Raw genomic sequence first — 12,262 nt, forward strand, 5'->3', positions numbered from 1 at the left:
TGTCTTCTGTCCACCATACAACTCAATTTCACACTGTCAGCAGCCTGAACATGGTTACAGTCAGTCTCTGTCAAAATGATTTATTTAAATTACAAACAGAGACCAAATCCCTAGATAATTGTCCCTACCCTCGTGTTCACCCTTGCACTCAACCCAACTTTGAATCAAATCTTTTAATAGTCCATAGACACTGCTATTCAATTATTAGGCAATGTTTAGTCCCGATAATCTAATATTGTTGAAGCTAATTCACAAAATCTCAGGGAACTAAATCAGCAGTATCCATGTGAGCTTATTAATGGGCATATAATTTATTTTACATTCTAAGAAGTCAGTGAAAAATTATGTAGTGTAGCCAAAGAGCTAAAAATAATTATAGTGCAAGATCAAATTACAGAGAGATCACTTTTTTGGTATTTTTTTTTTAAGTGCCACTCTTAGCTTTTTTTGTAAAGTAGACAAGCATTTCTTATTAATGGGTATGTGGAATTGAAAATGGTAGTCAAAAAGGGCATTTGGGAAAGCAGATAGATAACCAAAATTGTGAATACTGACAAGGTAAGGGAAATCACATAGGACAGGTGAAAACACTAATGTCTATAGACCAGTGATCCAGGAAAACGGGGTTTTAGAGACTCTCACTGAAGTCAACACACAGAGGTACATACACAGATACACGCACACACAGACATGCAAAATCATTTTCTCCATTTGTCAAGAACATGCAGAAATCCTAACAAATCAAATAATGGTACACTCACTATTTCAGCCAGTTTGTAAAACGCAAGATTTTGTCTTCTGGTGTTTTGTTTTGGTTTTTTTCTTTCCCCTTCATTTGATATTTCTCTTCTCTCTGAAATAAATTAGAAAATACACATCTAGTTTTTATCTATGGCACAAAGTCTGTAAAAGTCTCTTGGGATTTGGCTTCACCATTTTATTTCATAATTTATCCCCAAACAGCCTCAGCTATTTGAAAGCGCAGCTGATATTAGGGGGTAAACAGGCAGAATGAAATTTTCTCAAGGCTAGCCCGAGTCCCTTGAATGTCCTGTGATGGTTCTGCTTTGAGATCCTGCTGCAGGTCCCCTGAATGCATAAACTTGAAGGTAGGGACCACCTAAAATTAGAAAGAGCCTTTACAGTTACTCACATGAGCTAGCCCTGTAATAACCCTATAAACAGTTTTTTGGTTTTTTTGTTTGTTTGTTTGTTTTTTAATGCCATGGGCATAGTATTCCTCAATTCCTACTTGGACACTGTCCCTTAAGAACATTTTCCTAAAATATTGGTAAATAAAGAAAATGTGATATACACAGATATTTCTGCCATTTCTCGATTTATACCCCAGAGTTTGGGGCAAGGAGAGGGTGGATGGCAATTAAGTGACACAGTCATGAAAATCTGTAGGGCAGGGCTTTCTGGCACTGAGTTCCTAAGTCAGTGCAGAACACACTGGCTTTCAGGTTTCATTCTGCTGAAGAGATACACTTTAAGCAAAACCTGGACTTCTAAACATTATCTTCAATTAAATGATTTGGCTGGATTTCCTGACTTCCCATAAAAATTGTTCCCAAGCCTAACATTCAATTTCATAGGCAACCAAACTCCATCTGAATATTAACATATTCAATGAGATGAAGACAACTTCTGAAATTTCACAGGGAAAAAAATGACTTTCCTTTATTTTAGAAGCCAAGTTCTTTTTCTTCCTAGCCATTTAGTCATTTCTGAAATCCTGCCTCTTTTCTTGTTTTGTTCTGTAGCGATACTAAGTGGGTAACACAGCAGAAGAATTTTAAATTGCAGTATTTAATAAATCTCCCATGTTCAATATGTTGTCATTTATAGCTACCCAAAGAAAGGAGGCAAGCTCACCCACTCTCACCTCTTTCATCACACACAATTTGAAATTTATGGTTGTATTTTATCCCACACCTTAGTAACATATGCAGACTGAGTGGTCATTTCCAAATGATTTCAAATCCTTGACAAATGAACATGAGAGTAGCTGAAAAAATAACAAAACATTGACACAGGCATAAGCAATCAAAAATGCCCATTCATCCGTAACATATTACCCAAAACATCTAAGAGTTGTCATTAAATTCACTGCTTTATGTCTTTATACTCTCTTTAGTCCAAGAGAGATTAAAGGCAGCTAAGAAAGAGCCTCACAGTAAACTAGAAACAAATAAGAAAATGAAACACAGGGAAACATAAAGATAGTAAAGACTGCCAATCTTAGTTAACCTACCTACATTAACCTATATTAAACTTGGTGCTCAAATGCAAGACTCATAAATTTCATACCCCTAAACGTTTTCAGGATTATAATTTCCCTGCATCTCTAGCCGGAAGATTCTGGGGTCTTTCTAGTCTAGACACTTTCTCACCTGTTTCCTCTCGTAACAGAAACAATCCAGCCACTGTCGAAAAGTATCTGTTGGGTTTTAGCCAATATTGTTCAGTGGGTTTAGATTAAAGTAATATGGAAAACCGGACCTGCCAAAAAACTACTTTTTGGATCAACCCAAGTTTCTTATAGAAAAAGATCCCTGAGTAATATGGAAAACCTAGTGAGGTAAGGGAAAAAGTTCATGAAGTTGCAGTCTTATAAATGAATCATAAATTCACCAGACCTCAGAACACTTAACAGCCTCCCTTCTTCAAGAGTTGCTCCCTAACAGTAATATTATGAAGTCTGTATTTTTTTTTACTGCTACTCAAACATTTAATACGCATCATCTTGGCTAAGAGAACTACTTATAAACTGCTATGGTGCTAACATCAAGACATTGCAAAAAGTTTTTTTAAAAGAAGATGGTGCCTAAATTACATGCCTTTAAAAATCAGTGTTGTCTAAATGGTGCGTTTTATACTGCTAACTATATAACATACCATATATGATAAATGTAGATTAATACATACCTGTGTTATAAGGGTTTTTTGCATAATTAAAAATGGATCTGCAAACAACCTCTGGTATTGCATAAAATGTATATGCCTGTTGATGATAAAGGTTGGTAAAATGATCAGTTCTTTTCTAATTAAATATGAATACTGACTAAATTTGAATAAAAATTAAAAGGCTTACCTTTGATCAGCTGCAATATTTATGTTAGCTGTCGGGTAGCTGTCTTAAGTAGAAATGTTTAGTTCCTTTTGAAATAAAATTCTGTGATTGTTGAAGAGGTGTGATATAACTGTTTTGGGCAGAATTATTTTTTAAAGAAACATTTTCCAAAAATAATCCAAATTTGATACATTGTTATCAAATGTAACTGCCGGTGAAATAGATCTTTGATTTGCATTTTTGAAAACAAAAATAGGTTTTTGATTTAAGGAAATAATAAATAGGAAGAAAAATAAGGACAGTGATCTTCAGTATTCATTACTGGTGGATTAGTGGGATGGGGTAGAAAAACTAAGAAACAAATGTCATGAAATCTTAAAATTCAACTCTTCTTCTTCAAAGGAAAAAGTCCCTACTAATATAAAATGTCCATTTAAAGAGAAAAATAAAATGCGTACCTTGCATCCTCCTACAACACATTTTTAACACGAAATAATCCTGGCTTTGAACTTTTGACATATAAAAAGTTTTTCCTCAAATTACATAGAATTCTGTCTGCAAATTGTGTATGTGAGTATGTGTATGTTTGTACATATATGTGTATTCACATATATAATATACACACACACATATATACATGTATAATACATTTCAATGATGACCAAATATCAGTGAGTTTAAAACCACCTGCTAATTAAACATGCCCTGGAAATTAAGGCTGCATTCGTTATAACACCTAGGTGTATACATTTTAGTGACTTCATAAGTGACGCACAAAATACAGTTCTCATGAAAAATGGAATGTGTGTTGCCTGTTTGCTCACACTTTTATGTTGCCCACATATTCGTTAATTTTCATTCATATTAACTCTTGGATATCTAACACTGAATTAATTTTTGTGAAAAAAATACATCTTGACACACTTCATATAATATTTTGGAAAAAAACATAATCACAGGTGTGAATTACAGAAAGTAAGAAGAGCTGCTTATCAACCTTTAGTAGGTACTGAGTCAATACCTCCTTAATATATTTTTAACTGCTAGTCTCCACTTTCTCTTTCGAGGAAACTCCATTACTAAACAAGACACAGCTTCAAGTCCAAAGCAACTACATACATAAATGCTTATTTCCAAAGTAAGATGTAATATCTGATTTCAACAGATATCTAATTCAAAGTATGAAATCTTATAGACACATAGTCATCAAATAGATTTTTTTAAGATTCTTAATCTTATGTATATATTTTATATGTTTATCCACAGCCAAAACTTAATTTTCAAGTTTCTTATTTTAATTATAAAAGGCCTATTTTGGAAAAATTTGAAAGCTGAAAACCATTCAAAATGGAATAAGGAGATCTTATATGAGGTAACTAAGCACTGGGTCCTAGATAACTGTGATAGAACCAGGGGGCAGGGTTTACCAGATGAAATGGGCACAGTGTATGCGTGCACTGAGTACCGCTTGCACCCCACAGCAACACAACACTTCCAAGTCACCCAGCCTCCCTCCCTCATCCAGAAACGTCACAGCCATCAAGCTATTGAATAAACAGGCACCTACGTTACTGATTTGTTCCTGAGTCCTCTTCAGCCTCTGTAGCTCAGGAGTGTCCGTGACGATGCTGAAGCCCCTCCCTTTGCTTTCTTCAAAATCTCTTTTGTACTTGACCTAACAAGACGGGGGAAAAGAAAAGTGAATTGAGGGATCACAAATCCCACTCAGGATAGGCTGGGCCAACGAAGCTGCTGGAATTGGAAACAATGGCTAAAAACACAGGTCTCAGTGGAGGTGCAGTTAAGAACCAGCAGGAAACAGCCAGGCTACCTGGTTTGTGTCCCAGAAACTCCACTTACTATCTATCTGACTTTAGGCAAGTTCTTGAACCACTCTGTGCCTCAGTGTTGTCAACTATACAGTGGCAATGACAACAATGGCTATCAAACAGGATGTAAGGATGGATCAAGTTGTCCGATCCCGGCTGACAGAAAAAAGCACTCCATATAGCTATTATGATTATCACCATTAATAGCATTATCACTATACGGGGGAAGAGAATGTGGAAAAAGCAAGCTAAATCTTCTTCTCCCCTGCCCACCTGTCAGTGACAGAGCCTCACTTTGAGTCTGAATTGCTCTATGGAGGAGGGAGACGAAGAATCGACAGCTAGCCCTGTCCAAGAAGTTTTCATCCGACTTCAGAAGGCAAACATATGGATACAATTACACAGTGCTGTATTGCCAAATGGCAAGGAGATAAATGCTTATGAAAATATTTATAAAATAGGCCACACCTAGAGATTTTAAAAAGCTGCTCACACATGCCCTTGGCATACTGTGTGCTGAAGAAGTGAAGATTTTTTTTCAGTATTTAAATATACTTCTTTTCTAATTACAACTCAATGGAGCTGAATTTTACTGCTTCCTCAGGGGCCTGGAACAGCTAATGCTTCATCTTACAGAATCCCGTCTCCTGTTATTAGCATAATGACAATAACTGTCACACCAGTTGAAGATTCAGCTTGTTAATGACATCACTCTGACTGTTCTTGTTTAAAGCCTAAATATCAAGAAACATGGAAACATATTTCGATAACCCATAGAATCCCCATTTTGCATCCAAAATTACAAACCTCCAATTAACACTTAAACTGATCATTAAAATTAAGTAAGCTAATTCAGGGTCACTTATTCAATATGATTCTGTTAGTGTAGTCTCCTGCAGAAATTGAAAGAAGTTCGCTTTGTTGAACATGGAATGGCTGTGTCTGTTGAGTCATGTCTGTATTTAAATACCCAATTCTACTAAGTATCCTCAAGAATACTACAAGATTTTCTTTTACCAGACAAGCTTGAAAGGAAAAAAAACACACACACATTAAAAAATCTAGATACTCTCATCACGTTGAGCTGAATAATATCTAATTTCTCTCTCTTTACGTTTGATTTGTAAAAGCACTAAACCCCTTACTTTATTCCCATAAGTAAAAGGTCAAATAAACTGCAATATTTTTCTTCCACATAAAATGCTGAGAGATTAGCCTTCTCACCCTCCATCTCCCAGCATGGGTAAAGATCCACATGCTGGCACATTCTCGGTGTTTTATGCCTAACTAAGCAGGCAAGCTATTTAGCTTTGCTGGTAGTAAGCACTAGAGGCTCAGAGTAGTAAAATAATAAAAGTTAAAAAGACAAGAAGGTTGGAATCGCAAAAGGCATGAAGATGAAAAGGAAATGCCTGTGAGACAAGTTCTACCGTTTCTAACAGCAGTCTCAGGGAAGGCACGATCACATAATCATTTTGTTACTGGTTTGTATTTTTTTAATAGCAATTTGCAAAGACAGAGGTGAAAAGAAAAACCATTAAATTCTAGAATCAGAAGGATTTTTGGCTTTTTCCTTTTTGTTTTGGTAGCGATAGGGTCTCACTATGTTACCCAGGATGGTCTTGAACTCCTGGCCTGAAGTGGTCCTCCTGCCTCAGCCTCCCAAAGTGCTGGGATTGTCAACATCAGCCACCACCACACCCAGCCTAAGATCACAGGTTTTGAGCTGATTATCATTCAACAATCCTTTCCACATTCACAAGACACAAAAGCATCATCTGACTTCGGCTTGCCCGGTTGGGTGACTAGTTTTGAGAAGTGTATAATCACCTCTATAAATGGCTTGCAGAGTGTTGCAGGATTCCTATTTCTTTTGAATGGTGTGAAACACAGCCAAGCCTCTTACCCTCTCAGCACCAGTTCAAGCACCAGCCCACCCAGTATTTCTTTACTACAGATAGGGAAACTCTGAGTCTCTTGGCAGCTCTCTCTTCCACACTCCTGCCCACTTTCATCCTATCTACTTAGGACTAATTTTAAAAGCTGTATCAGATGGTTTGTCAGTCATGTGTAGTATAATTCTGGGAGGCAAGTGGATATAAAAAGAAAACAGAGGACAGAGGGAAGTAGGAGGATGCCTCTCTCCAATCTCATGTGGCCCCTTTGCCCTCACATGACCTCGTTCAGCCAAAGAGGACACCATATCCACAGACCTGTGATTAATCTCGGGAGGGCCACATAATCTAGCATGCATCCAGGAGCCTCAGCTCTGGGACTCTAGCAGGAACTCTTGGGAAAGGGGTTGTGTAATTTATTTGGCTGCTATCAAGGAATACCTGAGACTGGGTAATTTACAAGGAAAAGAGGTTTATTTGGGTCATGGTTCTGTAGGCTATACAGAAAACATGGTGCCAGAATCTGTTTCTGCCTCAAGAAGCTTCCAATCATGATGGAAGATGAAAGGGAACCAGCGTGTCACATGGCAAGAAAGGGAGCAAGGGCAGGGGGACATGCCAGGCTCTTTAAACAACCAGCTCTCACATGAACTCATTGTTGTGGGGAAGGCACCAAGCCATTCCTGAGGCTTCCACCCCCGTGAGCCAAATACCCACTAGGCTACACCTTCAACACTCAGGATCACATTTCAACATGAGATCTGAGGGGGGACTAACATCCAAACCATATTAGGGGTGCCCTGTTGTTATGGACTGGCTAGTTTAATTGGCTGTAAAAGTGGAGTTGCTGACTACCATATGGCCACCATCCAATAATAAAGTCAACACAGAGGCAAGCAGAAGAGTGACTGAGATAGAATGCTGACATCACCATTTAAGCATCTGAATTTAACTCTTCCCAGCGCCAGAAACACCAGCTTTGCCAAGTTATGTGAGCTAATCAACTCTCCCTTTTATAATCAAAAGAATTCTGATGAACACAACCAGGTTTTGTGTACATGTGTTGTACACACGTACAACAAGGCTCCCAGGAAATACAAATATGTCAAATTTCTCCTCATTGACTTCTATGCCCTGACTCTTCCTGTGTGTATTACAAGATGTAACAGTTTAGCTAAACAGCAGATTCTATCATGGAAAGAGCATTGCTTTCGTGGACAATCCTTTGCTCATTCAGCAAATCTTTACTGAGCACCTACTATGTGCCAAGAGCTGTTCCAGGTATAGAATAGTCAATGTAGCAAAGGAAAGTCAATGTTCCTGCCCTCATGGGGCTTATGTTAATTACAGTGCAAGATTTGGAAAAGACACAAGACCTATGTAGGTCATAAATGGTATGTTAGTGGGAAGCGCTAAGAAAGAAAAATAACAAGGCAAGGGGATGTAAAGTGTGAGGCAGGCTGCCCTTCTAGACAGAGTGGTCAGGGAAGTCCCCAGTAAGAAGGTGGCACTTCAGTAAGGCCTCAAAGAGGGAGGAAGCAAGCCACACAGACCTCTTCTGGGAGAGCTATGCAGGGAGAGGAAAAGACAGAGCAAATCCCTAAAGCCCTATAGAAAGGTCAAGGAAGGCCCCTGTGTGTGGAGCAACCTTAGCGGGAGGGAAGAAGAAAAGGACTGCAGAGAGTGGTCACGGGGCTTTGCATGCCCTGAGGATGTTGCCTTTTCTTCCATGTGAGGCATGGGGCCCATGGAGGTTTGTCAGTGGAACAGTGGCATGCCCTGACTTGTGTTTTAAAAGGCTTTCTCCGGCTGCTGTCCTGCAAACTCCTTGGAAGTGGGCAGGACAGAAGCGAGAAGCCCAAGTAGGGGCAGGCAATGTTGGTCCCCCTCCCCAGTCAGCTACTGTCAGAGAACTGTCCTGGGACCACAGAAGAAAGCAAAAGTTTTTGGGCCCAGCCTCAGGTCCCTGGCCTCCCCACAAGACCCCACTAGGCATACTACATACTCTTATCAGAACAGGGCAGAAAGGACAAAGAAGAAAAAGGACAAGAATTAAGTCACCAACCTGAGCTCAGAAAGAGAATGTGCCATAACTGGGAAGAAACGCAGTCTTATCTCCCCAGTCTTATCCCTTCAAGACTGAATAAAGGCACTTTGAAAATGCACTCAAAGTCAAATGTGAGAAATTCACACAACAGGCAACTTGCTTTGCCATATTTGCCTTCAGAAGTAACTTACAAATGTCTTATTTCAAATAATGAATATAATGTGGACATTCTATGTACATACATACGTGTTGATGTTCTATGTGTCTGTTTGTGTATGTTGTATGTGTGCTCAAAAACATGATGTGCACGTGTACATATACAACTTCCTGCAGCACGGATAAGAACCTTAAAGCAAGAATCAAGAAACCTGAATGTAAACCCAGATTCTTTTTTGTGATCTTAATTTGCTCTATTTGTCTAACACTCCTGATCCTCAGTTAGAAAATAAAACAAGAAAATATGCAATATGCTACATATCAAATGAATGTTTGTAAGGTTAAAGTAAATAACAAGTGAAAATACCAAGCAAGGATCCGACTCTTCAGCAAATACTAGTTTCATTCTTTTTACTAAAGTTTAAAAACCACCGTTGCTGCGAATGTACATTTCTGCCAAAGTGTGCACCCTCGGTGATAGTTCGTGTCTGAAGTCATCAGTAAGTAGCTCTCCCAAGCTCATGCAGGGTGAAAGCCTGGACACCGGGACGGTTCTGGCCCAGCTTAAGGAAAAGTCTCACAGTGACTAAAAAGGAAGACTCTTGAAAAACAAAATAATGAGCCGAGTGGCCAATGGCATTATTTGCTAACGCTAAGATGGAAGTTCTCCTCCCCAAATGCTGCAAGCGGCACAATTATTACTATTATAAAACATCAGTAAATGGAGACAATGGGATCCACTAAAGAGAAAGGCCACTGTTAGGCAGAAAGCCATCGCTGATGAAGGAAGTAATGGGATCTGAGACTGGTGAACTGTTGAATGACAAATGAAAAGGAGATTAAGTAACACTTGGCAATGAAGTCAAAGATGGGCACGTCCTACAGCTCACCAGCTCTATACCAGATCATGCTTCTCTCCAACAAGAGTGCATCTGGAGACCTGGGCTGACATGTTCTTAATAATACTGTTTCTATTTTCAAAGAAAAAAAAAGAAACCACCTAAATCTCCATCCACAGGAGAATGAATAATCCAATGTAATGTTACCTAAAAGTTAAAATAAGTGAACCATGAATCCACATGGATGAATCTCAGAAACATTATGTTGAGGGGAGGAAAAAGCAAGAAATGCAGACACAGGGCCAGCATGGTGGCTCGTGCCTATAATCCCAGCACTTTGGGAGGCCGAGGTGGGTCACTTGAGGTCGGGAGTTCAAGACCAGCCTGACCAACACAGCAAAACCCCGCCTCTACTAAAAATATAAAAATTAGCTGGGTGTGGTGGTGCACACCTGTAGTCCTAGTTACCTAGGAAGTTAAGGCAGGAGAATCACTTGAACGTGGGAGGTGAAGGTTGCAGTGAGCTGAGATCCAGCCTGTGTGACAGAGCAAGACTTTATCTTAAAAAAAAAAAAAATGCATACCCCAGGTGGCGAATATATGGTGGGAGGGGGCTTGATAACACAGCATTCAGGGGAGTGATGCCAAGATCTGCTCATGGAAAAGTGTGCAGCTTCCGTGTTACTTTTTCTTACATTGGATGCTGAATTCACATGTTATCTTTTTATTATCACCCTATAAAACTTGCATGTACACAATATGTACAATCTTCTGTATTGACCAATTGTCTTACAATAAGAGTATTTTCAAAGAAAGCAGGGACAGAGTTTTAAAAGTCTTGATGCAGGAGCTGAGGAATCCAGAGGTTAAACAAAAAACATGAGTGGGAGAATAGAAAATGAATATTATAACCAAGAATTCAGTTGATATTTTCAATCAGCCAAAGACGGGTTTTTCATAAGTAGCAGGTGAGCTAGTCAATAAGTATTCACCATTTGCAGAAAGTTAAATCAGCCACTCTGAGTATCTTTATCTTAGTGAGACTCTCAAATTATATCAGCAAACAACAGACGTGAAGCAAAAAGGTAGGAAATATTGAATTGAGAGAGTGTGAAAGGGTGATATAAAAAGGATTCCAAATACGGATTAAGTCCAGGCACAGTGGCTCATGCCTAAAATTGCTGGATGTTGAGAGGCCGAGGCAGGAAGATAACTTGAAGCATGGAGTTTGAGACTAGCCTGGGCAACATAGTAAGGCCCCCTCTCAACCCCCGCCCCCAAAAAATTAAATCAGCCAGGCATGGTGGTGCATACTTGTAGCCCAAGCTACTGGGGAAGCTGACACAGAGGAATGCCTAATCCCAGGAGTTAAAGGAGTGAGCTGCAGTGAGCTATGTTTGCACCACTGCACTTAAGCCTGAGCAACAGAGCAAGACCCCATCTCTAAAATAATTAAATACATACATAAACATGGAAGGGGAAGAATCACAGAAGCTCAAGGGGATGCATCACATGTATCACAATAGATGAGAGCAGTGAGAAGTATGGAGGGATGGAAGTATATGTAGAAGGAGAAAACAGTATTTACTTTAACACAGCTTGTCAAGAGTGTGTTTAACAGAAGCCTAAAATCTCAGGTGCATGTATTACTGATTCATGTTATTCTGCTCTTTATTTCCTACATTTCTGATACAATGAAATCCATGACCAATTTCATTACCTTTCATCACATGATAGATACTCTACATTTCTTCAAAGGGAGATTGTGAGGGTCACAGTATTTTAAAACTACATGCAAAATTCTTAATTTGATCTGCAAAATTTAGTGCTCAATTATGTATAGGTCTTGTATAGTTCATCGTCTTGTATCTTTGCGTCGATTTTAAGGTACTGGAAAATGTAGCCCATATGCTTCTTTCTCTCTCACTGCATTTGCTTGGCGCTAAGCATAGATTAAAAGCTTAATAACCATTGCATGATTGATTACTATCTAGTTTTGTATGTTTAAGGTCTAAAATGCAGAAAATTGGTTAATCTCACAATGTTAGATGGGAATTAAACACTACAAAGGAAAATCTGATTAAGAGCTCTTTTTAAGGTGAAGTTAATTTTAGCAAATGTTAATTCAAAGAAATGAGCTCAAAAGTAAATTTACTTTTTTATAAATTAATCTCATAATTTGTAAATCTACGGTTAATTAAATAAAATTATAATTATAATTACCTTTTTGAATATAATTAAAAACCATTAAAAATCATGTCCATAGAATTCTAAGCTTTAAATTAGTCTTCCACTGCATTCTCAGAGGTTCTTAGTGATATTTACTGTTTTGTCACTTTTCCATGTATATTCACAATCCAACTTTAACAGATTGGGGTTCTTCTACTTAAAAAAAAAAACAACAACAATGAAATCTATTT

The 12,262-nt window shown here is 38.5% G+C and overlaps 1 protein-coding gene across 1 annotated transcript in view; it reads right to left on the reverse strand.

Annotated features, from left to right (window-relative positions):
• The window catches only part of NEBL (nebulette), a 695,182-nt gene that overhangs the window by 488,287 nt on the left and 194,633 nt on the right, over nucleotides 1-12,262 (reverse strand). The window contains exon 4 of the mRNA XM_035306903.3: nucleotides 4,644-4,751. Within this exon, the coding sequence (XP_035162794.1) occupies nucleotides 4,644-4,751 (108 nt within the window). The remainder of the gene's footprint in view (nucleotides 1-4,643; nucleotides 4,752-12,262) is intronic.

The sequence above is a fragment of the Callithrix jacchus genome, chromosome 7 (genome assembly GCF_049354715.1).
Source record: "Callithrix jacchus isolate 240 chromosome 7, calJac240_pri, whole genome shotgun sequence".
In the NCBI taxonomy this organism is placed as follows: domain Eukaryota; kingdom Metazoa; phylum Chordata; class Mammalia; order Primates; family Cebidae; genus Callithrix; species Callithrix jacchus.